Source organism: Megascapheus bottae, chromosome 7 (genome assembly GCF_031878675.1).
Source record: "Megascapheus bottae isolate mThoBot1 chromosome 7, mThoBot2.hap1, whole genome shotgun sequence".
In the NCBI taxonomy this organism is placed as follows: domain Eukaryota; kingdom Metazoa; phylum Chordata; class Mammalia; order Rodentia; family Geomyidae; genus Megascapheus; species Megascapheus bottae.
This window is the reverse complement of record NC_143515.1, coordinates 10,048,404-10,075,944: the sequence shown is the minus strand read 5'-3', so window position 1 is coordinate 10,075,944 and position 27,541 is coordinate 10,048,404. Positions and strand designations below refer to the sequence as shown.

Here is a 27,541-nt window from a genome sequence, read left to right as displayed (position 1 = left end):
TGAAAGAATCACAGGGTGGCCTGGCTAGCCTGTGGGAGGGGTGGTGTGACTGCTGCCTACTGGTGCCCTTGCTAGAACCATCTTACCACCCTGTGTGCGGCTCTGGTCTTTCTGAGAGGGATTTCTTCACTACCTCAGCTTCCCTGAGTGAACTGGCCAGATGGACCTGTCCATCCATAGACAATGTGTATTATCCAGTACAACACCTTTGGAAAGGGTTTTCAAGATTGTTTTTGTTTGGATTGTTTTTTGTTTGTTTTCCTTGCTGACTTTAGAAACTAGCCCCATATAAGTCCCCCATAATGCTTTTGAGAAAGACTCTTTGGGATAATTGAAGGTCTATTTTTTCTGGTTTCTATGTCTCAGAAAACTAAAACTGGCAGGCATTGGAGGCCAATGCCCCAGTAGTCTTCTAGTTACTGGTGTCTCTATTCTTGTCTGGTCTCCTCCCTGTCAGGCTGACTTATGTGACTCAGGAATCATCAGGGGTGATGGGATATTACCTGAGGTTGGGTTAGGAAAGACTGTGTTCTGCCTTGGGCCTTCCATTTGCTCCCTGCCTGTCCTCCATCTTGTCCTGTTCTCTCTCTCTGGGGAAGCCAGCTGCCACGTTGAGAAGCCCGGGAGAGCCCATGTGACAAGGCACTGGGGCTTGCCCATCCATGGCCATGTGAGCAAGTTTGGAGCTACATTCCCCAGCTGGACCAAGGTTAAGATGGTTGCAGCTCCACCCAAAGTTCTGAGAACTGTCCCTGAGCCAGAGCCACTCAGCTAAGCTTCCCTTGGTTCTTGGCTCTTGGAAATTGTGTGAGATAATAAGTTGTTTTTTGTTTTGTTTTGTTTTGTTTGCAAGTCCTGAGGCTTGAACTCAGGGCCTGGATACTGCCCTTGGACACTTTTTGCTCAAGGCTAGTGCTCTGTCACTTGAGCCACAGCACTACTTCTGGCTTTATTTTTTCATTTTTATTTATTTATTTTTTGCCAGTCCTGGGCTTGAGCTCAGGGCCTGAGCACTGTCCTTGGACTTTCTCAAGGCCAGAACTCTACCACTTGAGCCTCAGCACCACTTCTGGCTTTTTTCTATGTATGTGGTACCAAGGAATCGAACTTGGGTCTTTGTGCATGCTAGGCAAGCACTTTAACCACTAGGCCAAACTCCCTTGCCCACTTCTGGCTTTTTCTGTGTATGTGGTACTGAGGAATTGAACCCAGGGCTTTATGCATGCGAGGCAAGCATTCTACCACTAGGCCATGTACCCGGCCCTGAGATAATAAGTTTTTAATAAGTATTTTTAATAAGCTTGTGTGTGGAGGGGGCGGTACTTATATCCCGGTGGATGAACAGCACACGTGGCAGTGGTGGCCTTAGAGGAGTGAGTGCTTTGTGCATTGTCTGTTCCCCTGAGCACACATGGGCCACTGGCTCTGCCTCTCACTGTCTCTGTGCTCTGTTCCCACATCCCCTTGTCATCTGTGCCATGGGTGTTTTTGTCTTACCCCAGAATGCTTGAAAACAAAATCAACCTGAGCTTTCAGGAGCAGGAGAACTCCCCACAAGAGGTAGCCTTGGACATCAGCCTGAGCTATATCTACAAGGTGAGTCAAGCCTTACCTGCCTCATCCCACAGGCACTCAGAATCCAGACCTAGTCAGCAGTGCGGCTCCCCCAGTCACACACAGCCAGCGAGCTCAGCATTGTTGCCGTATTGGTAGCACAGTGCTACACAATGCCCTCACCCTATCTGGGCTTCAAGTCCAGCCATGCTAGGTTTGCTCTGCCTCTACCTAGTGCAGCCTAAGGGGCTTACAGAACAAGTCCTTTCCTGTCTGTCATCTTCCAGGGAACTAGTTCCTCAGTCCCCTCTTCCCCCACCACATGCCTCCCACCCCTAGTTCTCTTTCCTTCCAGTTCCTGACGCTGTGTGTCCTCATGCGGCCGGGCTGCTATACCGACCAGAGCCTCTTGCAGCTGATAGAGCTGTTGTGCCACTCAGGCCTGGATGTGGGGCTGCGACTGCTGCCCAAGACGGATCTCCAGCAGCTCCTGCTCCTACTCCTGGAAAGCATCTGTGAATGGCCTGGGAAGGTACTGTGTAGCCCAGGGCAATACTCCTGCCACTCAGCCACTGGAAACCACAGCACCCCCTCGAACATCCTGAATGAGGCCAGCCCTGGTTGTGGGCCATAAGGATGTCCCTGACCTCCAGGATCCACTCCCTGGTTTCCTCATGTGGCTGAGTCACAGCAGGTCCTGTGGCTTTCTTCCGGCAGCCCACCAGTGTCCCTGTCCCCACAGCTCCAGCCACTGTGCAATGCCCTCAGCTGGGTGTCCAACCATCACCATAACCTGCTGGCCCTGGTGCAGTTCTTCCCGAATGTGACCTCCCGAGGCAGGTGGGTGCTTCTCCCTTTCTGCCTTCTCTTCCCCCCCTCCCCCCCAACTCTCCCCCCCCCATCCCTAAGGAGTCTTGTAGGAATCATTTTCTTCCCAACAAACCTCAGAGGAAGAACTAAAAATACAGTTCACTAATGAGTTCTTTACAAATGAAAAAGCCTAATTTTCTTAACATGGTCTTATTAGCAAAACACTGCCTAGTGCAATTATCTTCCGGGAGCAGAGCCCCGCCTGCCTTTCTTTGGGGCTTCCTCCCCAGCCTTTGGCTGGCTTCCCCTTTATCATTCAGACAGCCGCTGAGCTGCTCCATCCTCCTCCCTTAGCCCTCCCCAGCTCTCAGTTCACTGATCTGTTTATTTTCTGCACATTTATCTCTGCCAGAAGTTATCTTACTATGTGTTTTCTAGTTTCTGGCTGCTTCTGGAGTCACAACTTCATTGGGGCACGTGCCTAGTCCAGGTCACTTCCTGGCAGGCTGTTGGTACAGGCGTTTGGATGATGAAGGAGCTGAACAACTCGAGATGAGACCTCTTGGCTGGACTTGGCTTTCTTGGCTTTCTCTTGTCTTTCCACCTTCCTTCTCCTGGCCCACAGGACCAGAACACTTGGCTGCCCTGAGCAGATCCCTGCCCTTTCCCACCTCTGCCTCCCCATACTGTCCATTCCTATACTTAGAAGACTTCTGTGGGCCCTTGCTCACCTCCCTCCCAGGAGCTGCTCCCATGTGCTGTGTGGAGTGCAGGGCCAGAGCACTTGTGCCGCTGAGCAAATTCTCCTCTTATGATGGTCATGCCAAGCCCAGTTTCCAGGTTCAGGCTCTCTGTTATGAATCTGGCCCTGAAAGGAAAGGTTTTGCTCTGCATTTCAAAGAACCAGACTTCTGGAAGCCCTTGTCTGAGGTATCTTAAGTGCCTGGGTGCTTGTGGTCCTCACCCAACTTAGCTCACACTCAGTGGCCCTAACCCCAACTAGATTGCCCTCCAAAGTCTACGTGTGTGTGTGTGTGTGTGTGTGTGTGTGTGTGTGTGTGTGTGTGTGTGTGTGTGTGTGTTTGGTAGACCTGGGGCTTGAACTCAGAGCCTCAGCACTGTCCTTGGACTTTCTCAAGGCTAGAGCTCTACCATTTGAGCCACAGCACCACTTCCAGCTTTTTCTGTGTATGTGGTACCAAGGAATGGAACCCAGGGCTTCATGCATGCCAGGAAAGCAGACTACCACTAGGCCATGCTCCCAACCCAGATCCTCTGCCTTCTGCCTTCAGAAAATCCTCAGACAGTGGTGCCTTGTATGCATCACTTTTATCACCTCCCTGCTTTCATTTCCCTATGAAACGTAGAGGGAGCAAGGCAATCAGTCTCTCCCTCTTCTTCTAAAGTCTGCAGAGAACTACCATTGTTGCCCCTCTGCCTTACCTTACTGCCCACTGCCTGAATAGCAGGCATGGTCATGGTCTCCAAAGTCCTAGTAATCCAGTTTAATTTTCCATGTAGGCTGTGTTGTTTGTAGTGGTTTTTCACAGACATATACACACATGCACATGAGATAGGCCTTTATTTCTTTTCATGGCTATATAGTATCCTGTGGTATATGTAAAAACAACCCCCTAATCCTTGTTAGGAAAATGGAGAATGGAAAAGGAATAGGCCAGACTGGATTGTCAACAGGCAGGGACTGTTTATTGAAGAACAGCGTGGGGCACAGACCTTCCTGCAGAATTGGAGGTTGTGGGGGATGGGGATTGGATTTAGGGGTGGGCTTATATAGGACTTAACAAGGAAGCAGAAAATAGAATTTGGCTGGTCCAAGGGCCAGAATGGAATGCTCTGATTGGGGTGTGGGGACTATTGTCTCTTGAAGGCCAAGGTCAGAGTGACTTGTCTGCAGACAAGCACGTGAGATGCACCTGGTGCTTTACTTGACGCTAGGGAACAAGGCAGGACTCAGTCATTCAATACCGGTCATTCAGTCCATGTGTAGGAGCTTTGGGTATTCTTATAAATATTTCTAAGAGACAAAAATATCCACTCCTTCAAAGGAAATTGTCATCCTAAAGTATGCACATACAAAGCTTGGTCTCCAAAGAGCAAAAGTGGACCAAAGATTAGTACGAGGGGTTATGACCATGCCAGTTTCTCCACATTCTCATTAACATTGTTAAGTTGTTGTCAGGCTAGTTAACTAATTATCAGACTAGTTAATGGAAGATCTCATCCTGTGTTTCTGATTTTCATTCTCCTGATAGCCAGTGAAATTGAATGTTTTTTCATGCTTATTGACCTTTTGTATTTCTTTTACTACAGATTGTTATCGGGTTTTCCTTACTTATTTATCTTCTTATTAACTCAGTTGATTTACATGCTATTTATATATGCTGTGAACACTATTTTCTCCTGTGCTTGTAAATTGTTGTTGCTGTTGTCATCCCCCTCCTTCTCTTCCCCTTTCTCCTCTTCTGAGGCAGGGTCACATTAGGTAGCCTACAGGCTGGCATCAAACTTAAAAGTCCTCCTGCCTCTGCCTCCTTACATTATAGGCAAGCACAGCCATGTACATTGTTCTTTTTAAGTCTTTATATATGGTGTCTTTCATCGTTTTGTTTTCACTTTTTCAGTATTAGGGGAGTGTTGTTATAACTATTGGATGAGTCGAGTCAGAAAAAAGACATACTTAATCACTAATTTGCTGGCAAATGCACCAAATATATTGCTAAAAGTTTAAGAAAGCTGAACAGTATCCATCCTTGTGTCTGGGAAGGGAAGAATTCAAGCAAGATATGAAAATAGTACAGGTGATAGGAAAGTTTATTAGAAGAGAAATGTGTTGTTATAGTGTCAGAGAAAGAGAGCACGTGGCATGGCTTTGCTATAGGAAAGATTCAAGTCAGCCATCTTGTACGTCTTTGTTACAGAGCTTGGCCTTTGGTTACCTAGTGAAAATCAGATGACTTCTCATGGGTAGGTCTCCTTTCTGTTTCCTGTAAGGTTGTGAGGCAAAAGATTTACTGTCATACTCTTATTTCCTCATTTCCCCCCTAACCCCCACCCCTATTTGGTTGTCAGGCAGGTTTTGGTTTATCAACTAATCTTGTCTTCTCCAAGTTTTATAGGCCACAATTCCCTGACTGACTGCTTTTCTACTACTAACTCCTATCCATGCTAGGAGATTGAACCCAAGACCTCATAAATGCTAAGAGGACCTGCTGGAATGTTGAGCCACACCCTTAAATTCTCAATGATTTTCAGATTTGTAGGAGATTGTCATGAGTAGCAGATTTGAATCTTTGACTAGGGAGGTCTTCCTTATCCTAAGACTACAACAAAAAAGGTGACTTTTTTTTGTTGTAGTTGTTCATTTGTTTTTAATTTACATCTAGAATTTTGTTCCTGATAGGTCTTTTTTTTGGGGGGGGGGGCAGTCCTAGGGCTTGAACTCAGGCCTGGGTGCTATCCCTGAACTAGTGCTCTACCACTCTGAGTCATTTCCAGTTTTCTGGTGGATAATTGGAGAGAAGAGTCTCATGGACTTTCCTAATTGGGCTGGCTTTGAACCACAATCCTCAGATCTCAGCCTCCTGAGTAGCTAGCCATTAGCACCCAGCTCTGTCAGGTCTTAACCCTATCTGGAGTCTACTTTTCTTAGGCATGAGAGATAAAGATCTAAGCTGATTTTATATCTACCCCCAAGGCTCAGTATACCACACACAAATTGTTTATATTAATTATCCACTCTTTTCCTATAGTAGATTGGAAGCTACCTTTGTGGTACTCCAGATTTATGACTTTGCTTCTCCATCTGCTATGCCTGGTAAACTGTGATTTGGGGAAGTAGTTTTCAAGTTCTCTTTGTGGTTTCACAGCTTGTGATTAGTATCCTTTAAGTGCTAAGGAGAGAATGAAATGGAACATTCCTTACCTGGCTTTGAGGCAGCCACCGGAACAGGATAATAATGACCTGAGCCAGGAGCGTTGCTAGGATAGAGGGTTCCCCATTGGGATGGGTGTTATTTACTTAGACATTTTAGTTTAGCTGAGTTATGGTGGCACATGTCTGTAAGCCCAGCACTTGGGAGGCTCAGCCAGAAAGACTGCAAAGTCCAGGCTCATTTGGGCTATGCAATGAGATTTTACCTTCTTTGAGAGAGAGAGAGAGAGAGAGAGAGAGAGAGAGAGAGAGAGAGAGAGAGAGAGAGAGAGAGAGAGAAGGATATTCAAGTTTACTTTTTCTTTCTAATGGCTAAAGCATGTGTGGGCTACAAAATTCAAGGAGTGACTAGATATTGAAAACCCATCCTAGCCCTGTGGCCTGGCGGCACAGCCTGTCGCCTGCCACTGTGCATGCATGCGTGTACATGCATGGGTCCCTGCCAGTTCTTTTCACTTCAATGTATGTTTGGCAGTCCTTCCAAATCAGGTCATAAAAAGCTTCTAATACTTTTTACAGCTTTGCTGTATTCTGTGTAGGTCTTAGCTAGCGCTGCCCTCACCCTGCTGTGGTAGTGATAAAGGCGCTTGTTGGCTGCCTCATTCTGCCCTTGCTGGTGGCTGTCCCATTGGGCTCAGAGCCCAGACTGACCCCAGGAAGAAGGGCGGATTATTGTGCCAGGGGCTGTCACACTTTTGGTCTACTTGACTTGTTAAGCACAAAGCAAGAACTCCGATTGTGAAATGTGCCCCCCAACCCCCTTCCTTGTTCATGGAGACTTGGGGGTGTGTGTACTACAATCATGACAAAGAGTTGAACTGAAGCAAGAAAAGTGAAAGTAAATACTAGAGAAACCACCTGAAATGGGGCCAATGGCAGAGGAGGCTCTTGGGGAGAACCCTGCTGGAAGGGTGACTCTCCTCCAGTGGCCCCAGGAAGCTGCCATTCAAGCTTCTGAGTGGTCCCTAGTGTATGCCCAAGCACTTATAACAAATCTCTGCAGCCACACACAGAAGCCCCCATCAAGAGGTTAGGGATGTTGCTCATCTCAAAACCCACCTCCCTCCCCAACCACAACTGCTTAATAAATATGCTGTGTGCAGTGCCACAAATGGCATTTCAGGTAGAAGGAAAGCTGAAACCAGTTTTAAAGGCTAGGTTGGGGGCATGGCTCAAGTGGGTAGAATGCCTGCCTAGCAAGCAGAAGGCCCTAAATTCAATCCCCACTACTGCCAAAAAAGAAAAAGAAAGAAATCAAACAGACAGTCTGGGAAGATGGTGAAGAGGGGGAGGAGTCTGAAAAGCCACAAAACAGACCCTAAAGACAAGATAGCACTGTATGCTTGTCAAAGTAGCACAATTGTAAAGAATAATACAATGATGTTGGTAGGGTGTGAACAAACAGGCCCTGTGCTTACTGTGTGTTTGCCCCAGGTACTCTGGAAGACAATTTGGTAAAATCAGGTAGATGACTCCAAAACCTGGAAATAGATAATGGGCAGACATTTATTTATTGATAAAGTTGTTTAACAGATTGTTTAACTACCAATACAGTTCAGGGGTAGAGATGGTAGTGTGGTAGAGAGGGCCTAGCGTGCACCAGGCCCACAGCACCAGAAAGAGGGAGAAAAAGAGAAAGGGGGAGAGAAGAGAGAGAGAGAGAGAGAGAGAGAGAGAGAGAGAGAGAGAGAGAGAGAGAGAGAGAGAGAGAGAGAGAGATTGGAGAAGGAAGGAGAAGAAAGAGGAGGAAAAAGAAGAGAAGAATGGGAAGGATGTTGAGCTATAAATCCGGAGTCAGTGGTTCATTTGTAATCCTTACTACTCAGAGGTTGAGATCTAAGGATGGTAGTTCAGAGCCATTCCAGGCAGAGAAGTCTATGAGACTCATACCTCCAATTAACCACCAAAAAGGAAGCATGGCCCAAGTGGTAGAGTGCTAGTTATGAGAAAAACAAAACAAAACAAAAAAAACAACATGAGCATGAGGACATGAGTTCAAGTCCCAGTACTGTCAATTTTTTTATTAAAGATTTTATTAACACTGATTTTTACATCATATTTCAAATGACGTGTTTAACAAGAAGGGAATCTCTATATTCAATCCAATTTTTAAAAGTAAAGATGGCTTGTAACACCTTCAAGATGTGGCCCCAGCTCACTGCTTTTCCCTGTGCTGATCCCACTTTGACAAGAGACCCCCATTTTAGAGACTAGAATATCAGCAAGAGCCTTAAATGCAGGGCAACAATCAGTGCCAGTATTTGGCTCTCTCATCTCTGCTTTTGTGTATGGAAATGAGCACAGTTTGTGGGGGACAAGGGAGTCCCCAGAACATAGTCATGTTTCTTGTGTTGGGAGATATGGCTTCTAGGGCCTTCCGTTCCGCACTACAGTGATGGCAGATGATCCTTTGTCCCCTCTCCTGGGAGCCAGATATAATTGCAAGCTCATGAACCCAGGGACAGCAGCCCTCACCAGTGTCTCCCTCCACAAGGCTCTTGCCTGGACCCCGGTGTCCTCTCGGCATCTTTTCTGTCCAAGGCTACCAGCCACGGAAGTACTGTGTGACCACCAGGAGGAACTGGCCAGTAGAGTAGCAGTTCAGGCACCTTGGGAGGAAGCAGCTTTCAAACTCATCAGGCCTTAGTGCATTAAGGATCAGAGGGAGCATGCCAGAGCCATCCTCGTTTCCTTCCCACTCATGGCTCTTGCTGCAGGACCAGAGCACCCAGCCTTTTTTCTCCCAGTTCACCACTGTTTCACCCTTGGTTCCGTTTCTAGATCTCTTTCCCAGCCATATAGTTCCCTTCCAGCGTGTGCTTTAAATCTGTCACCCTGAAACTACACACCCATAGCAGTTCCCCTTGTCCATATCCAGGCCCCAACCCCTTCAGGCCGCCCAGGAGCCACTTTGGGGGTTTTGGGTATCCTGTCTCAGGCCCTCAGCAGATTTTAGATTTCACAACACTTCCTGCCACAGAAGCCTCTGCACTCCCAACATCAGTGTCCATGCCTTGCCTTTCACAGACCCACCTCCTCCCTGTCTACTACACCCCAGCTCTAGAGCCAGATAATTCTGCCTTCTCCAGACCAGGCTCTAATTCCAGAGTGCTGAACTCCTGGCGGAGACTCCAGCTCCTCCTTCCAAGCTCTCCTATCTCTGTGCAGTCTGGCAGTCTGACCATCCTGTAAGTGTACATCCGTCCTTCAGGCTTTTATCCTGGAAAGGAAATTCAATCAGCCCAGCATAGTGTGCCAGGGCCTTTGGGCCTATTCTCCTCCAGCCTGAGCCCTCAGCAGGCTTCCCCTCTCCTGTTGTCCATATCTCAAACTTGGTAGCCGTTTAAACCCATAAAGAACATTTGCTTCCCAGATTTACCAGAGTCCATTCCTCCTTCCTAGAAGGCCTCTTCCTATCTATCATCCTCTGCCTAATTCAGGACTTTGATCTGTCCTTGCTAGCTTATTTTGCTGTACCTTGTGCTAGCTATGAGCATTGTAAGGACAGGAGCTGTGGCTTTGCTCTCTAGTGCTCACTGAGTGGCTATACCTGTAATCCTAGCTACTCAGAAGGCTGAGATCTGAGGATCGTAGGTCAAAGCCAGCCTGTGCACAAAAGTCCGTGAGACTCTTACCTTGAATAAACCACCAGAAAACTGGAAATGTTGCAGTGGCTCAAGGGGTAGGGCACTAGCCCTTGAGCTGAAGCACTCAGGAACAGGGCCCAAGCCCAGAGTTCAAGCCCCATGATAGACAAAATGAACAAACAAACAAAAAACAGGTATTCTGAACGGACTGTGACATATCAACACAAACCAGCAGCTTATACTTCCTATTTTGCTTCTGTCTACTTTGTGAAAGAGAAATGATTTTTTACCTGGACTCAAAAGTGACCACCAGAGGCAGCAGCCTCAGAGGAGTCTGGGCCCTGGTGGTGGGAGGAAAGCTCAGTCCCTGCATCCCAGATGTGTTCACTCATGTGCTGGGAGATTTGCAGATGGGATGCTGACCCTGCAATGGCCTCTGGAGATAGGAAAGCTTCAGACAGACAGGGCCATAGTGTTCCATGTGAACTCTTCATTCTCAGGGAGCAGTAGTTGAGCCTGGACTTAAGAAAGACAGGCCTGAACTTCCACTTGATGACTTTTATCTTTATTATTATAAAGGTGGTGTACAGAGGGGTTACAGTTACGGAAGTCAGGTAAAGAGTCTATTTCTTTTTTGACAAGTCACCTCTTCCCTCACTCTCTCCCAGTTTAATTTATCTTTTGATAGGCTAATCAGGTACAGTCTGGAGAGTTCTGTATGTATGTGTGTCTACAGCTTTCTAGGACATTTGATGAGGCTGTCACCCCATCCTGGGGATGGAAAAATGTGAAAGATGGTAGAATTAGGTAGACTCATGAGAATCCACCCACGGGGCAGGCAGCTGGGGCAGCCTGAGTTTTTTCTTCCCTAACTAGGGAGGTAGGGCAGATCTAGTATCTTGGATGAGGCCATTAGTAGAACAATGGTCAGATTCACAGGCCACAAGAATACAACAAACTGAAGATTGCAGATCTCAGCAGACAAAAAGGATGGGCTGAGTCAGAAACAAAAGCCCAGCTATACAATTAAAAACAGGATCTGGGGAATGGGGTTTGATGGCAAGATGTGTGAAAAAAAAGGCTCCAGCTCAATCTGTTAGCTGCTTGGCATCTCCAGCCTGCCAAGAAAATGAGCATCAGATTCTAGTCCTCCAAGCAGAATGGCTCATTTGAAGAGGGACACTGACAGCCCTGGGGCCTTAGGAGGACACAAGGAAAATGGCCAAAAGATAGAAAAGTGGGGCAGCAATGCCTAGAAAAGGAATAGCCTTGGAGTTTGGCACCAGTGCATGACTGGTGTGCAGCAGAAAGCTCCCAGAGCACAGACTCCAGACTCTGGTTTGGAGTCCCAGAAGGGCAGATTTTGGCACAGTATGGGAGCAACTTCCTTTATTTAGTCCAGTGAATGATCTGGGCTGCCTTGGCAGACATGACACTTCTTTGGTTAAAATGGATACTAGTAAGGGAGGAAATGTAAGCCATTAGTCTAGGGGACAGAAAAGGTATCCCCTAAATTGGAGGTTTTATTTGTCCAGAAGTAATGTTTGGTGCTGATGGTCACACACAGAACAAAGGTCACATCTCACAAGGTAGAGAGCCTCAGTGCACTTGAAAGTGCAGACTGCCTTTCAGCCACAAGCGAGGGTGTGTGATGGCCCCTCCCCTCGACAAAGGAAACCACTTTCCAGTAACCTTCCATCTTGTAGATTTGTGAGCTCAGGGCCTGAGCATTGTCCTTGGACTTTCTCAAGGCTAGAGCTCTACCACTTGAACCTCAGCGCGACTTCTGGCGTTTTTCCTATGTGTGTGGTACTGAGGAATTGAACCCCGGTCTTTGTGTATGCTAGGCAAGCACTCAACCACTAGGCCAAACTCCTGGCCCCTGTGTTGCCTGTTTTTATCTCTAAAGGGGACCATGCGGTGTTTTCTAGATCTCCTCAGAGATGGAAGTTAGGCAGACACCATAAGGCAGCATTTCCATAGCAGAACTGGCCACTGCTTTTGCTTCCTGAGCTGCCCTAGAGATGTGGAAAAGGCAGCTCACGCCTTTGGCCAGATGCCTGGCAGCCTTGTAGGGCAGTTCAGCCTCAGCTGGGCCCTGGTTTCCCTTGGAGAGTGAAGACCTTGGCACCGTGGGGCTGTCCTGATCTGCTTCTCTGTCTACACTTGCTGATGCTTTTGCCTCTCTGAAGGCTCCTACAAAGTGCTCAGCCCCAGGTGCCCTCTGGGAACTCAGAGCGACAGCAGGCTAGAATCCTCTGTATTTTAGGTCTCGAAAAGTGGTCTCCAAATGATTTTGTGCCTTAGGCTCCTTGAGTGCTAATCCAGTGTCCTGGTCTTACAGAGGCCCATGGAGGCGGGCCGGGTGGAGATTGAGGCTGGCCTGCCCTGAGTCTGTGTGCTAGAGCCCCTTGCCTTATAAGACGTGGCTGGGAGGGCTCCAGTGGCTTCGGCATCTTTCTTCCCTGCCTGGTTTGAACTCTGGCTGGGGGTTCCGGGTACTTCTGGGGAAGAAGAGCCCGCAGCCAGCCTGGACTGGGCACTTTGCCAGTGTGCTGCACAGTTACGGTGGTATTTGGGCTGAGGCCCTTGTTTTTGTCCTCTGCAGAATGAGCTCTCCATTCGTAAAATGAAAAAGGTGGTCCTTCCCCTCTCCTTAGGTCCCAGTGGGAACTGAGAACGTAGGGTCTGTGTTGAAAAGACAGGGAGGGCTGTTAGGATAAAAGACAGTGGGAGGGCTGGCCAGCAGTATGGGGTTGAAAGGAGGCGCTCCCTCCCTCAGATGTGGGTTCCTTTGCATCCAGTCACCCCCTTGGTGCTGTTTCTTTTTGTCCTTTCTGGATAACAGCCCTGGCCTGACCTCCGCTCCTCCCTACACCCGCCTCTTCCCTTCTGGAACCACCCCCAGTGCTGTTGTGGGCCTGCCAGCTCTCACCCTCTTTCCAGGCCCACTGTGACCAGGATCCCTTGCAGGCCTAGGCTGGGGGGATTAACGAAGCCCAGATGCAGGACTCCTAACTGGCCCACAGTTTGCTTCAGAGCAAGCAAAGGCAGCTTGGAGGGGCCATTTACCTCCCACTGTGTCCTAGCCCAGCTGCTGTTTAAACAGCTGGAAAGCAAGTCCTGGCTGATGGCAAGGAGGTGGAACAGGCTGCTGGGTGGGGGGTACAGGATTCAGGCAAAGCCTGCCCTGCACCACTAAGGCCTGGAGTGGAGCAGAGGTGGAGGTTCCTGCTCACCATCCCTTAGGGGCGGCTGCCTGTCCTTAGTCCAGGGGGTTCCTGGCAGCCCTCTGCAGAAAGAGGTCATGGCTAAGGGAGATAGTGAAGGATCCACCCTGTTTTCCCAGGTGTATACAGATGTCAGGGAAGCCACCAAAGCTATGTGCAGACTCCATATTCCTGTCAGGCCAATGGTCGAGAATGGAGGGAATGATTGATTGCTCTTATGGTTGCCAGATGCAGGATGGTATCACATGGAACAAATGTGCTAAAATAAAAATGATCATTTATCTGAAATTCAGATTTAATAGATCATCCTATATCTAGATTTGTTAAATCAGCCAGGTCTACTTTACCCTTCCAGCTGAAATTCTTCTTCTTTTTTTTTTTAAATCATAGTTTCATTGAACTGCAACATATAAACACAACAGAGCACACAGAGCATTAAATGTATGACTCAGTGGATTTTCAAAAGCCAAACACATATGAAACTGACATTTAGGTCAAGAGAAGACACAGGACCCAAGCCTCTCACCAGTATCTAGCAGGCTAAAATGTGTCTATTTTGGACTTTAGGTAATTGATCTCAGACCACCTACATTTGAGCGTGTGTGTGTGTGTGTGTGTGTGTGTGTGTGTGTGTGTGTGTGTATTAACCTCTTTCCCACAGTACTGTGAAGATGGGCCCAGTTAGAAGTAATCATTCTTCATGCATAACCATGACTCCCTGTGGGAGTTATCTGTATAGATTAGCCTAGTTAGTGTGTTTATGCAGGTACTTCCACCTGTATGAATGTTCTAGTACCTCTTTCTCTTTTACCTATTACCTAGAATGGCATTTCAGGGTCAGGGAAAGGTATATATGCACTTGTTTATCTTTTTGTGCTGATACTACAGCTTGAACCCAGGACCCCAGCACTCTATCTGCCACGCCATGCCTTGATCTATACCTTCACTGCCAGTCTTTGCTGGTTAATTGGAGATCAGAGTTTCATGGATTTTCTGCCTAGGCTGGCTTCAAACCTTGCTTCTCAGATCTCAGCCTCCTGAGTAGCTAGGATTGCAGGCGTGAGCCACAAGTGCCTGGCTCTTCCCTTTCTCCTAACTCCTGAATGAAATCACAGTTCTTTTTTTCTTTGGCGGTTGGGGGGGGGGGTGGTCCTGGGTCTGCCTCCCTGCTGTTGTTTTCAGGCTCTGCCCACTGGAAACAAGATGGCCACCAGCACTGTGGGTTGGTAACCTGTCACATTAGCAGTGCCACTGGGAAGACATACTTCTCAGTGGTCTAGCCAGGCCCTGAGGACATCTTGGTAGCTGTCACTCCCTTGCCCACCATGGAAAAACAAACTGGGGTAGGGAAGGTGGGATCTCCCAGGGAAAGGTTCTAGGTTCTTCTACATTGAGTAAAAGAAACAACAAAGTATATCCCCATGGAGCCAGGTTACTCACTGGCTTACTTGTAAACCAGCATCAGGGAGGACACAAACCAAGAGCATTCTTCTGAGCTGATTTTCTCCTCTATCTAAAGACATTTTTTTTTCTTTCAATTGTTTTCCTCCTCTATCTAAATATTTTTTGTTTTGTAGTACTGAGGAAGGAACCCAGAGCCTCCTGTGTGCATGCTAGGAGAGAGTACTTTACCTCTGAGCTACTCCAAGCCTGGTTTTATCTCTTGATGTATGGATATGTATAAGATCTGTAGAGACAGGGATGTAGAACCAGTTTGGATGTTAGTTGAGATTTGGGGCAGTGCTAAAATTTCACCTCAGTGCTCTACCATTGGAGACATGCCTCCAGCCCTATTTGTTTTGGGGTTATTATTGTTGTTGTTATTTTTATTGCTGCCAGTCCTGGGGCTTGAACTCAGGGCCTGGGCACTGCCCTTGAGCTTTCTCAAGGCTAATGTTCTACCACTTGAGCCAAAGCACCACTTCTGGCTTTTTCTGTGTATATGGTGCTGAGGAATCGAACCCAGGGCTTTGTGCATGTTAGGCAAGCACTTTACCACTAGGCCACACTCCCAGCCCTGTTTTCAGGCTATTTTTTAAGAGTCTTTCTCCACCATAGCCCACCCTGTAGCCGGGTGACAGGCACAGGCCATAGTGCCTGGCATATTTTATTCAAATTGTTGCTAACTTTTTGCTTGGGCTTGCCTCAAACCAAGACCTTTTAGATCTCCACCTGCCAGATAGCTGGGATTATACATGTGAGTCACTATGCCTAGCACAACCCTCCCCCCTTTTTTTTGAGACATGGTCTCACTGTGTAGCCCAGAATGACTTTGAACTCACAATCTTCATACCTTTACCTCTGAGTACTAAGCATGTGTGTGGGGGGGGGGGTGAGAGAGAGAGAGAGAGAGAGAGAGAGAGAGAGAGAGAGAGAGAGAGAGAGAGAGAGAGATGGGGCTTGAACTCTGGGTCTAGGCACTGTCCCTGAGTTCTTCATTTCAAGGCTACCGCCCTACCCTTGGCCCTGGGTGTTGTCCTTGAGCTCTTCAGCTCCAGGCTACTGCCCTACCTTTGAGCCAAGCGCCACTTCTCGTTTTCTAGTGATTAATTGGAGATAAGAGTCTTGGGGCCGGGAATTTGACCTAGTGGTAGAGTGCTTGTCTAGCATGAAGGAAGGCCCAGGTTTGATTCTTTGGCACTATATACATAGAAAAAAAAAAAAACAAACCAGAAGTGATGTTGAGGCTCAAGTGGTAGAGCTCTAGCTTTGAGAAAGCCCAAGGACAGTGCTTAGACCCCGAGCTCAAGCCCAGGATTGGGGACCAAAATAAAAAAGTCTCACATTCTTTAGTGCCTGGGCTGGCTTTGAACTATGACCTTCAGATCTCAGCCTCCTGAGTAGCTAGGATTACAGGCATGAGCTACTGTGCCCAGCTTCAGCCTTTTTTTTTTTTTTTTTTTTTTGTGATGGTGCTAGGGCCTTAACTTGCTAGACTGCATCCTTCCACTTGAATCACATACTTTTAATCATTTTTTAATAGAACAATCCTTTGCTTATCATATCTACACAGTCATAGGAATATAGAGTTGACATTACCCTCTTTGTGGGTGTCCTGCTATCCCCAGACTTCTGCTTCACTGGCTCCCTGACTTCCAGTCTAGCTCTTAGCCTCTTTTCAGGTTTGCTTGCTCTTCTCTCCCAGGCAGCTTCGAAGCCAGCTCAGCCTCGTTGTCATCACCCGGATGCTGGGCCAGCAAGACACACTTTTTCCCTGGCAAGAGAAGACCCAGGTAAGTCTGTCTCAGCTGGAGCAGGAAGGCCAGTAGCAGATTGCCTGCTCATTCTTGAAGCTTTGCCAGAAAGACTCTTCCAAGAGTTAAGCTGAATTTTCCTATTTTTGAAAAAAAAAAAAATTTTTTTTCCAGTCATGGGACTTAAACTCGGCCTGGGCATTGTCCCTGAGCTCTTCAGCTCAAGGCTACTACCCTACCCTTTGAGTCACAGTGCCACTTCCAGTTTCCTGGTGGTTAATTGGAGATAAGAGTCTCACGGACTTTAGTGCCTGGGCTAGCTTTGAACTGTGAACCTCAGATCTCAGCCTTCTGAGTAGCTAGGATTACACATGTGAGCCATTGGTGCCCCAGTCAGATAATGTAAAATTTTTTTCAAGCTGGGCAAGGTGGCTCACGCCTATAATCCTAGCTACTCAGAAGGCTGTGATTTGAGGATCACAGTTCAAAGCCAGCCTGGGCAGGAAAATCAGTAAAACTCTTATCTCCAATTAATCACCAGAAAACTGGAAGTGGTGCTGTGGCACTAGCATTGGCCTTGAGCAATTAGAGCTCAGGGTCAGTGCTCTCGGGGCCCTGAGTACAAGCCCATGACAGACAAAAAGAAAAAGAAAAAAAGATAATGAATGATTGGAAAAAACAAAAAACAATACTATCAAATGGTTGGGCTCTGGTGGCTCACACCTGCAATCCTAACTACTCAGGAGGCTGAGCTCTGAGGACTACAGTTCAAAGCTAGCCTAGAGAGAAAAGTCCATGAGACTCTTATCTCCAGTTAAACACTGAAAAGCTGGAAGTAAAAGTGTGGCTCAGGTGGTTGAGCCACCTGAGAGGAAAAAGCTAAGCAGCTGTGCAAGGAACCTGGTTTTAAGCTCAAGTGCTGCTATATACATGCACATGCACACACACACACAACCAAATGAAAGCTGTTCCCTCCAGGTGCCCCTTAGGTACTCACATTAGGTATCTGAGCTGTCTGTCAGCTCAGAGGCCCAAGAGATGCTAAGGATGGGTTAAGGAGGTTGAAAAGTCTCATCTCCCCAGGAATTTCCCAGGAATTCCTGAAAAGCTGTAGGATCCAACAGAGCTCCTAGTACAGCCATACTAGAAGAGGCAGGCACATGGGCAAAGACCCTGTATCTGGAGCTATTGTCTTTCCTTCTCCAGAGGTGACCTTCCAACCCAATGCCTCAGTCTTGTTTCTCTTCCTTAGAGTAATTATGGTTCATATCCCTTGGGTCTTCCATTGATAATGTTCAGTGTCTGTACTTTCAGTGCCAGATCTTTGAGGAAGGGAAATCCTTTGTTTCTGTTCACTGCATACAAACCATGGAGGCAGTCAGTCTATGCTTGAGGGGTGAGCAAACATCAAGGTGGATTGTCAGGGTACACAAGAGACGGTGCACCCCTGGCTATCTTTGGGAAGGCCAGGGAAGGGGATATCAGTGTGGAGGTCACTGGATAGCCAGTACATGAACAGAGAGACCAAATGGTTTCATGACAGGGGCCCCACTTAGAGTGAGGAACCACAGAGATTTGGTGATGGGACACAAACCAGAGGCATTCCGGAGGCTCAGATGGCAATTTAAGGCATTGTTGGGGGGTGGAGGAGTGTCACTGAGGCTACAGAGAATAGAGGGGTGGGGAAGGGGACACAGGAAGCAGAGTACAGGGAGGACATTGCCTAGGAGCTTTGTGGGAAATGACTGAAGAGATCAGATGGTTTCAAGTCTTGCATGTTTTTCCTTGAGGAGTACATAATGAAGCCATAAGGGTCAGGAGGGGAGTTACAAAGGAGGAGGCAATTGTCAAGGACCCATCAAGTATGCTGCCTTTCCCACTGAGAGAGAGCTTGAGGAGGCTCATCAGCTGGCTCCCTAGGGATTCAGGACATAGAGGATGCTCAGGAGACAAACAAGATGGACCATAGTCTCGGGCTCCCAGCTTCAAGGCCCTTCACTGCACCAGTCACTCATCTGCCTGCATCCACTCAGTGCCTAGCCACATTCACATCTGCTCTCTAGACAGTGGCTAGGCGGCCCATTTCCCAGGCTCTGCCTCAAGCACCAGGCACTGACAGGCTGTGGGGAGACAGCACCAGACAACCTTGAAAGATGGGTGAGCAACCTGGCTGCAGCCAGGTGACTAAATCTGCCTGAGGACAGTGAGATGGCCTCTGAAGCTGGGTCTTAAAGGGATGAGTCTATGCCTGTACTGCCAAGAGCAGAGACAGTGACAGTCATGGTGGCTCTCAGGACAGCAAGGACCTGCAGGGGCCTGCCCACAACCTATGTTGTTTCCTCTTCACAAGCCCCGGCTGCTCCACAGCTGCCTCATATCTCTGCTTCTGCCAGGCGCTCTCCAGTCTGGTCTGTCAGACCTATTTCCTTGAAACGTGCCTTCCAGGGCCCTCTCATCCCACCCCCAAGCCCACAGGCCCCTATTCCCAACTCTAGCTGGCCTGCCCAGTGCCAGCTGACCTCCCTAGCCTCCTCACAGCTCAGCCCGCCCTCCCGCCTCGGCAGCTTTGCCTGTGCACTTGCCCCCATTTCCTTTCTCCCATCATGCCCCAGCTAGAAATAGAGGTCGCCACCATGCAGGAGCACTGACTAGGTATTGGTGCTGGTTTCAGTGCCGACTCCTGGTAGCAGCCCTGAACTCTTAAGGATTGCTGCTCCAATCCATATTGTGTAGATGGGGAAACTGAGGCAGGATAGCTTCCCAGTGCTACATAATAGAAAAACAGATGAGCTGGGATGAAAGTACTATTTGTGACCACTGCAGGGTGCCGCCTGGGCACCTCAGGGGCCTGGTGCTGAACGTGCCCTGCCGATCCTCTGCGAAGAGGATCACCACAAAGGTGAAAGAGACTCTTGTGGAAATAGAAGCGTAGTTTGGAGGTAGGCAGGGTGGTCTCCAGAGCACTGCTGGGATGAGGGGTCCTCAGCTTGCCCTGTGACTGCCCCACGCTGCAATCCCAGACCCCAGCTAGAGAACTGGATGTAAGGAACAGGAAGTAGTTGGGATGCAGCAACCCCAAGGTTGAATTTTCCAGGAGAGTCCCAGGGTCTAATCAGTAATTCCTGTTGTTCTGTTGAGTACTGGGGCTATTCCAGAAATAGCAATGTTTTGGCTTCAGGCCCCAATGTGCTACAGACTGCTCTGGGCATGGAAGATGGAGCAGAACAGAATTCAGCCCCTCTCTTGAGACATTCCTAGTCAGAGGAAGGCACACACACAGGCCCAGAGAAAGAAGTAACAGTTGGGATGAAGTGCCAGATGGTGATATATTCTGTGGAGAAAAATAAAGCAAGCTACAGAGGAGAGAGAGTATTGGGAGGATGCAGTTTTATCAGAGCAGAGAAAGAGGCATTACGAACAGACCTAAATGAGACAGGCTAGGGAAGAGCAAGCCCAGCAGAGGGAATAGCAAGTGCAGTGGCCCTGGGGCAGACAAAGGCTGCTTAGGTAAGAGTAGAGGACTGAGGGTAGAATAAATAGCATCTGTTGAGGTCAAACAGGTCAAGTGGAGGCTCAGTGAGCCAGAGGCTCAAGGCCATGGTGTTCAGCCTTAAGGTGGTTGTTTTATTTTGACCAGTACTGGCACTTGAACTGAGGCCTCACATTTTTGTTGGACTGTTGTGCATACCTAATGAATTCTACCACGAAAGCATATGTTTATCTCTGGGTTTTGCCAGTTAAAGAAGAAATCGAGTCTTGTGGATTTGTCCGCCTGTGCTGGCTACAAATCTCAATTCTCAAATCTCAGTCTCCTGAGTAACAAGGATTATGGATGTGAGCCACTGGCCACAAATGGACACATTGGAAGATCTGGAATGGAGGATAGCCAAAATCTGATTTCTAAAAAGTTTTAGGTTTAGGTCAGGAGTTTGGCCTAGTGATAGAGTGCTTGCCTAGCATGCACGATTCCTCGGTACCACATTAATAGTTTTTCTGGCTGTGGCTCAAGTGGTGGAGCTCTAGCCTTGAGAAAGCCCAGGGACAGTGCCCAGGCCCTGAGTGCAAGCCCCAGGACCGGCAGAGACGGGGGGGGGGGGGGGGGAGGGAGGAAGGGGGAGAGGGAGAGGGAGAGAGTGAAGTTTTAGGTTTACTTTGACAGCTGCATTGAAATGAAATGGTCCAGGGTAGTGAAGGAAGGAATTGTAGGGATAGTTGGCCTGGGAGGTGATGCATGCTTGGGAAGTGGTCATTTCCCAAGTATGACCAGCAGGAAGAGAGAGGAAGCTGACCAGAGCTCTCAGGAGATGCAGGACTGGATAGAAAGCCCTTCATTTCCCCTGCCAGGCTAGACACAGGCTGAGCAGGTTTGGGAGGAAACCAGGAGTTTGTTTCTTATCCCAGGCCACCTCTTGCAACACAACCAAGCAATTGTGCGTTGTATTTTGTTTTTGCTTTTTTTTTTTTTTTTTCTTGCGTGCTAGTCCTGGGGCTTGAACTCAGGACCTAGGCACTGTTTCGGAGGGTTTTTTTTGGGCTGTTGTTGTTATTGGGTTTCTGTTGTTTTAGTTGTTTTGCTTTAGGCTAGCTCTCTACTACTTGAGATACAGTTCTACTTCTGTGGGAATTTTTTTTTTTTGGTAGTTAATTGAAGATCAGACAGTTTCATGGACTTTCCTGCCTGGTCTGGCTTTGAACTGTAATCCTTAGCTCTCAGCCTCCTGAGTAGCCACCAAACCAATTTTGTTGTCATTGTGTCTAAGAGAGAGTCTTGTTTTGTAGCCCAGATTAGTGTAAAATTCCCCATCCTCCTTGTCTCCCCCAGTGTCATACTCTGTAGTAAGCCAACTGTGTCTTCTAGTTTGGCAAGCACGGACTTCAAGTGGCAAAACTCGGAGGGAATAAATGTTAGCAGCCCTAGAAAGAAGTGATCTGCAGCTCTGACCAGCTGTTCATGTAGACACCTGACAAATTCTTAACCCAGTGAGCAAAGCTGCCCGCAGAGAGTGTACATTCTGGCTCGTGCTCAGGGTTGGTAGAAAATTAGCAACATAAGCAAAGAAGCTCCCTGGTAGGGAGAAAGTGGGGAGTGGTGTGGAAAGCAAAATGCATAGTGAGGGGCTGGCAAATGTGATGGGCACAGAGGCCACAGGTTGGATGAGGAGTTCAGGTAGACAGGCCCCCTGGCAAGGTGAGCTGGAGCCATCTTGGCTGCCTCCCTGGGTAAAAAGGATCCACCACCAGGATTTGTGTATGGGAGCTACATATGCTGTGTGGACGTTGCTTCACTAGAGCTGCCAATGTCTTCCAAGGTGCTGAAAAGACTGGTGGAGGCCTGTCCTCTGAGCTGATCATCTTGCCCCGGGTGTCTGCCTTAATATGCTGAGTGTTTGCTGAGTTGGCATCCAGGGAGCCGGTGAGGGCAGGGCGGGTGCTGGTCCAGCCCTGGCCTGGATGGGACCCACATGGCCCAAACAAGCCCCAATCCAGGAAGGAGACTGGCTGGAGGGGCTGAACTGGAAACAAAGGAAAATTAGCAGTCAGATTGCAGAGGCAGCAGCTTGCTGAGCACAAGGAAGTTGCTTTCAAGGAGTGAAAGGAAAAACTCAGGAGTGAGCAAGTGAGCACTGTTGTGTGCTTGGCTTTTCAGGCCCCACCCAGGACTCTTAGGGTAGGGAGCGTCCTGGCCTAGCATAAGGCCAGCCTGCCAGAGGCTGCTGTTGGGGGTGTGGACTGGGGAGCCAGCCCCTGTGCTTGCACAGCTGTGAGCCTCCAGCCAGCAGGCAAGGCTGTTTTTGGAAACTCCCCAGACTCAGGAGGCCTTAGCAAGGCAAAGCAGTGCAGCCCTGGATGAAGCCTTTCTTTGCCCAGAGTCGTCTTTCTCCTTCCTGCTGCTTCCTCTCCCCTTCTAGGCAGAGAAGTCCTGGCTCTTCTCCAGGAGCCAAGGCCCGCCTGCCTCCTAGCCTCCAGCCCAGCTGTTCTTGTGGACTGTCTAAGTCCAAGACTCGCTGAGGTGGTGAGCAGGTGCTGGCAAATGAGTCACAGGAGGGAGCCAGGTGTGCCAGCCCAGCTGGGCTCAAGCAGGAGTCTGGGCTGAGGGGCCTAGCCTGTGGCCACAGTGCACCTGCTGGGTGTAAAATGAGACAGTGTTGGGTGAGTTGCCCTGCCTCTGCCTCTGCCCCTGCCCCTGCCCCGCAGCTCCTTCTCCCCGGGATCACACTTGACACGGAGGGACCAGGGGGCTTGGAAGCCTGCCTGTCTCTGCCAGCAGTCCTTGCTGGGACTCATCTGAGGCTGTCCCAAAACCTGGTGCTTTTCCAAGGAGTTCAGAGCCAATTTGTTCAGAGTAGGTGGGTAATAGCTCCCCAGCTGAATGGGAGGTAGATAGATTGACACTTCAGCCCAATGCTTGTGTGGACCTTCAGAAAATCCCCCTATAAGCAGCCTTACTATAAGAGGAGGAAGAAGGGGCCGGGAGTTTGGCCTAGTGGTTAAAGTGCTTGCCTAGCATGCACGAAGACCCGGGTTCGATTCCTCAGTACCACATACATAGAAAAAAGCCGGAAGTGGTGCTGAGGCTCAAGTGGTAGAGTTCTATCCTTGAGAAAGTCCAAGGACAGTGCTCAGGCCCTGAGCTCAAGCCCAGGACTGGCAAAAAAAAAAAAAAAAAGAGGAGGAGCAGGAGGAGGAGGAGGAGGGTTTTTTTTTGTTGTTTTGGTTTTTTGGTCAGTTGTAAGGCTTGAACTCTGAGCCTGGACTCTGTCTCTGAGCTCCTCAGCTCAAAGCTCAAGGCTAGCACTCTACCACTTGAGCCACAACACCATTTCCAGTTTTCTGGTGGTTAATTGGAGATAAGAGTCACATAGACTTTCGTGCCTGGGCTGGCTTTGAACTGTGATCCTCAGATCTCAGCCTCCTGAGAGGTTTTTAAGACAATCGGAGAAAACTGAACACAAGTGTGCGGTGATAATGATTCCTTGATAATTTTATTGGGCCAGGAGTTTGTCCTAGTGGTAGAGTGCTTGCCTAGTATACACAAAGACCAGGCTTTGATTCCTCTGTACCACATACATAGAAAAAGCCGTATGTGGTGTTGTGGCTCAAATGGTAGAGCTCTAGCCTTAAGAAAGCCCAAGGACAGTGCTCAGGCCTTGAGTTCAAGGTCCAGTAGTGGCACACATACACAAAAAAGAACATGATATTGTGTTTTCAAAATGAAAAAGAAAAAAAGGAAATTTCTTTTTAATGAAAATGATATTGTTGGGGTGTGCAAGGAAGGAAGGAAGGAAGGAAGGAAGGAAGGAAGGAAGGAAGGAAGGAAGGAAGGAAGGAAAATGGCATTGTTGGTGTTGGTATTGTTGGATGATTGGAGGGATCTTCTTGCTCCTTATGAGTGAAACAGCTCGATGCTTGGAATTCTGGAGGAGGAAGGGGACAGAGTGGGGCAAAGGAAACAGGCAGGCAAAACAGTGATAACTGTAGGCACCACTCAAGGACAGACAGGGGCTTGGGGCAGCTGTTTCTCCTCATGTCTGTCAAAAATGACACAGTGACAAGTTGAGTAAAAAGAGAAGGCCGAGGGGAGAACGGGCTGGCAGGTGAGGAGAAGCCCTGGGAGGCAGGGCCTTCTTAGGGAGAGAGAACACCTTGCTCTGACTTTGCATGAGAAAGGGAAATTTTTGCAGATGAGAATACTCATCTACCAGGCCACCCAGCTCCTGAATGAGATGTGGACACCGATGGTAGAAACTGGTGCTGGGACACATTGAGGATGTCCCCAAACCCCTGTGCCCTCACTCCATGAGTAACAGTATCCTTTCTCCTGCCAGCTGTCTTTGCTCAGTCAGCTCCTGAGCCTCATGAGGCCATCATCCCTCAGGCAGTACCTGGTCTCTGAGCATTTGCCACCCTGCCAGAAGCCACAACATAAAGCTAGTACTGAGCTAGACCACAAGGTAAGTGCCCAGCATCTGTCTGCCTCCGCCAAGGCAGTGCCACTACATGTAGCGGGAAAGGCAGGGTTGTCTGCATTGCACAGCCTACGGGGTGCGGGGGGGGGGGGGTGGGGGGGAGCATGGCTGCCAGTCCTCCCAGAACCTCAGGCCATGCTAGGACAGAGACCAGCAGGCTGCCTTCTGTGCAGAGAGGAGATACTCAGCATCCTTCCAAAATGTGTAATTAGTGCCCTTGCCCACACCATGCACTGGATGTAAGGAAGGCTGTATGCACAGGCATGTAGGCCATTGAATCACCTGGCCCTGCTTGCTCGAGCTGTCTTAAGTAGAGTTTGGAAAGATGCAGGAGCCAAAATATGCTAGAGGAAGGGAGGAGGGAGTGTGTTTAGAAGCTCAGAGAACATGTAGCTAGGGGGGAGTCCTGCTGTCCCTTGTTGTAGGATAGAGCTGGACTCAGCCTCCCTCCTAGTTTCCACTCAGACTGTGACTGAGGCTGAGCCTTTGGCTTGACCCCAGTTCCTCCTAACGGACTCTTCAGACATGGTCCAGCGTTCCCGAAAGCTAGACTTTGGTGGGAGTTGGCCAGTGGGCTACTCCTGAAGCAGGAGGTTGCAGCGTTAGGAACAGGAAGACCTGTGGATCCCTGGAGTGATGCCCCGAGCCCAGCTCCAGGGGGCCCAGGAGGAGTGCAGATCTCCACAGCTGAGGATGAAGCGTGGAGATAGGAATCTTCTTAACCAGGGAGGCAGTCATTCCCAAACCACTCTGGAGTTGACTGCTGATGATCTAGAAAGCCAACCTTTGGGCATCACTCTGCAAATCAGATAAACAATTACTTAATGAACACAAATGAACCATTAAGAAGATATGCTAATCCCCAGGTGCAAATTCCTCTTCCAGAATATATAGGGAAGGCTATCTTTCAGGCATGCTTCATATTAGTGCATTTACGAGGCTGTGGCCTCCCCAGAGCGTGTGAGTTGTCTGCATGGCCTCTTCCCCTGTGCCAAATATTTTCCCAGGAAGCAGGGGTTTGTTACAGAGGCTGGTTCTGGGACTCTGGAAAGAGCCGGGTAAGCCCCTGGGGAGGTGTTCTGTCTGGGCAGGACAACTGAGGCTTAGGGGCAGGGGGAGCAGGGGAGAGATGAGAACAAAGAGGAGGCTGTGTCTGGTCTGGCCGAGTGGAGACTGTAGCCTCCAGGCTACCTGGACCTCACCAACTAGTTATGTGGCTCCTACCAGCCCCAGGCCTCCAGTTGGCTCACTACATTTCTGAGTCTGTCTGGTAGTGGTGCAGAAGGTGTTTGCAGGATGGCTTGGGGGTGGGGATGAGCAGGTTAAAGGCATCCTTTACTTGAAGGGCTTCTCTCACTGGCTCTGGAAAGTCCCCTCCAAGCTAAACCACTGGTTGGCCGCCATATTGGAAATGACTGATCTGGCCTGTGAGCTGAGAAGGGCTTGCACATTTGGGGGACATTCAGTGCCCCAAACGGTGGTGTTGGAAGGGGCAGGCAATGCTGACCTAGCTCTCCGAGGCCTGCTACTACAATGTAAGGGCTTGCTGGGCTTGCCTTCACCTTGGCTCTGAGGGTCAGGTACCCAAGGCCAGACAAAGGCAAGAGTGAGGGTACATGGAGGCAGTGAGAATGGAGAAAGGGGTGAAATGGACCAAGTTCTGTCTTCTAAGCAGACTGGGAGGGGCCAGGCAGGGCAGGTGACTGGGCTCCACTCCCACCTCAGCTTACTGTCTGACTCCTCATTAGGATTGAGTGTGTTTCATCTTCAAAGACGAGATGGGGCTACTCACCAGCCAAAAAGCACAGCGGCGTCATCTGCCCTATTTTATAGGGAGTGGTGGTCTGGGCTGGGGATAAGCCTTTCATCCACGGAGCTCAAAGTCTTTGCCTTTTTGCCCCTTGAGTGCAGTGGGGAAACTGAGACCAGAGTCAGTTCAGGCAGAGGTGATTTAGCAAGGAGGAAGTGGCCACTTTCCCAGCCTCTGAAGTTGCCAGGCTCAGCCCCCTCCCCCTCCCCTGGCCATTTCACTCCTGTCTGGGAGATTTCCTGCCCTAAACTGCAGGGGATTGGTCACAGCCTTCTCAAACCCTGCAAATAAACACTTCTGCTTGGCTCCTCTCCCCTGCTCTCCTCAGCCTCCTCCTCCTCCTCCTCCTCCTCCTCCTGCTCTTCCTCCTCCTCCTCCTCCTCCCAGAGAAGAGACCCAAAGCACCCTGTTTCTTTCCTTGTCTGCCTAGCTAGACAGTAGGCACAGCCATCTCTCTTAGCCCTATATCCTACTTCTGTCACTAGATGAATGAATTGATGAACAAAATGAATGAATTCTGTTGTAACCACCCCGACTTCTCTCTTTCTGAATTTTCTTCCACCTTGTTCTGGCCATCTACTCTCCTGTTCCCATTCTGGAAACTGCCCTCCTTCTCTGCATGCCCTCTGACCAGGAATGGCCCCCAGGTCTCTTAATGTCCTTGTATAATTAAGGCTGAAAGCATTTAGGGCCTAGGTGTTTCTGCAGTGTTACCTGGTATGCTGAGAGAACCAATCATAGTGCTTTGTTGGTAATTATGTTAGTGAGGTTCCTGTATGGGAAAGCTAACCATGGAGTACTTTAAGAAAAGAAGCAGGGGGTGTGGGGGGGGAGGGAAATGGGTACCAAGACATGTGAAAGGGTATCAATGTATGTGAATTAATGCACCTTCTATCTGGCAAATATCATGTAACCCTTTTACTAATTACAATAAAAAAAATTAAAAAAAAAAAAGAAAAGAAGCAGCATGCTCAAGCTTCAGTTCTGTGAGGAGGCAAAGAGGCTGGTAGGGGACGAGCTGGTCAGGAGGAACAGACAGACTGGGTTCTCATAGCTGGCTATTTGTCTCAGCTGGGTTAAAGCTGCTTAGCAAATCATATAGAGAAAATAAGAGCTCCCATGGAATCTCCTGCTTCTCCAGAAGCTGACTGGAATACTTCTAGCATTTTAAAGTACTGAGCTATCTGGACTGGCTACTTAGGAGGCTGAGGCAGGAGAATCTATCTCTTGAGTCCAGGAGTTCAAGGCCAGACTGGGAAACATAGCAAGAAATCATCTCGGAAGGAAAAGAAGTGCTGAATCCTTTGGCCCTGGCTTGTCTGGCTGGGTTCACCCAGAGAACGTCTGGTGGGAAGATACTTGAAATCTAATGTCCTGTCTGATAGAGCTATCTACTAAGACCTGGAAGATCTAAGGAATCAGAATACTTATGGTAGA

General features: G+C 48.8%; 1 protein-coding gene across 4 annotated transcripts in view; it reads left to right on the top strand.

Moving 5' to 3' along the window:
• Window positions 1-27,541, top strand: part of Fam178b (family with sequence similarity 178 member B) — a 97,648-nt gene that overhangs the window by 56,728 nt on the left and 13,379 nt on the right. For all 4 annotated transcript variants that reach the window (XM_090336447.1, XM_090336446.1, XM_090336444.1 and 1 more), the window contains 5 exons: window positions 1,503-1,596; window positions 1,910-2,086; window positions 2,297-2,394; window positions 16,279-16,366; window positions 24,154-24,279. In XM_090336447.1, coding sequence (XP_090192573.1) covers window positions 1,503-1,596; window positions 1,910-2,086; window positions 2,297-2,394; window positions 16,279-16,366; window positions 24,154-24,279 — 583 coding nt within the window. The remainder of the gene's footprint in view (window positions 1-1,502; window positions 1,597-1,909; window positions 2,087-2,296; window positions 2,395-16,278; window positions 16,367-24,153; window positions 24,280-27,541) is intronic.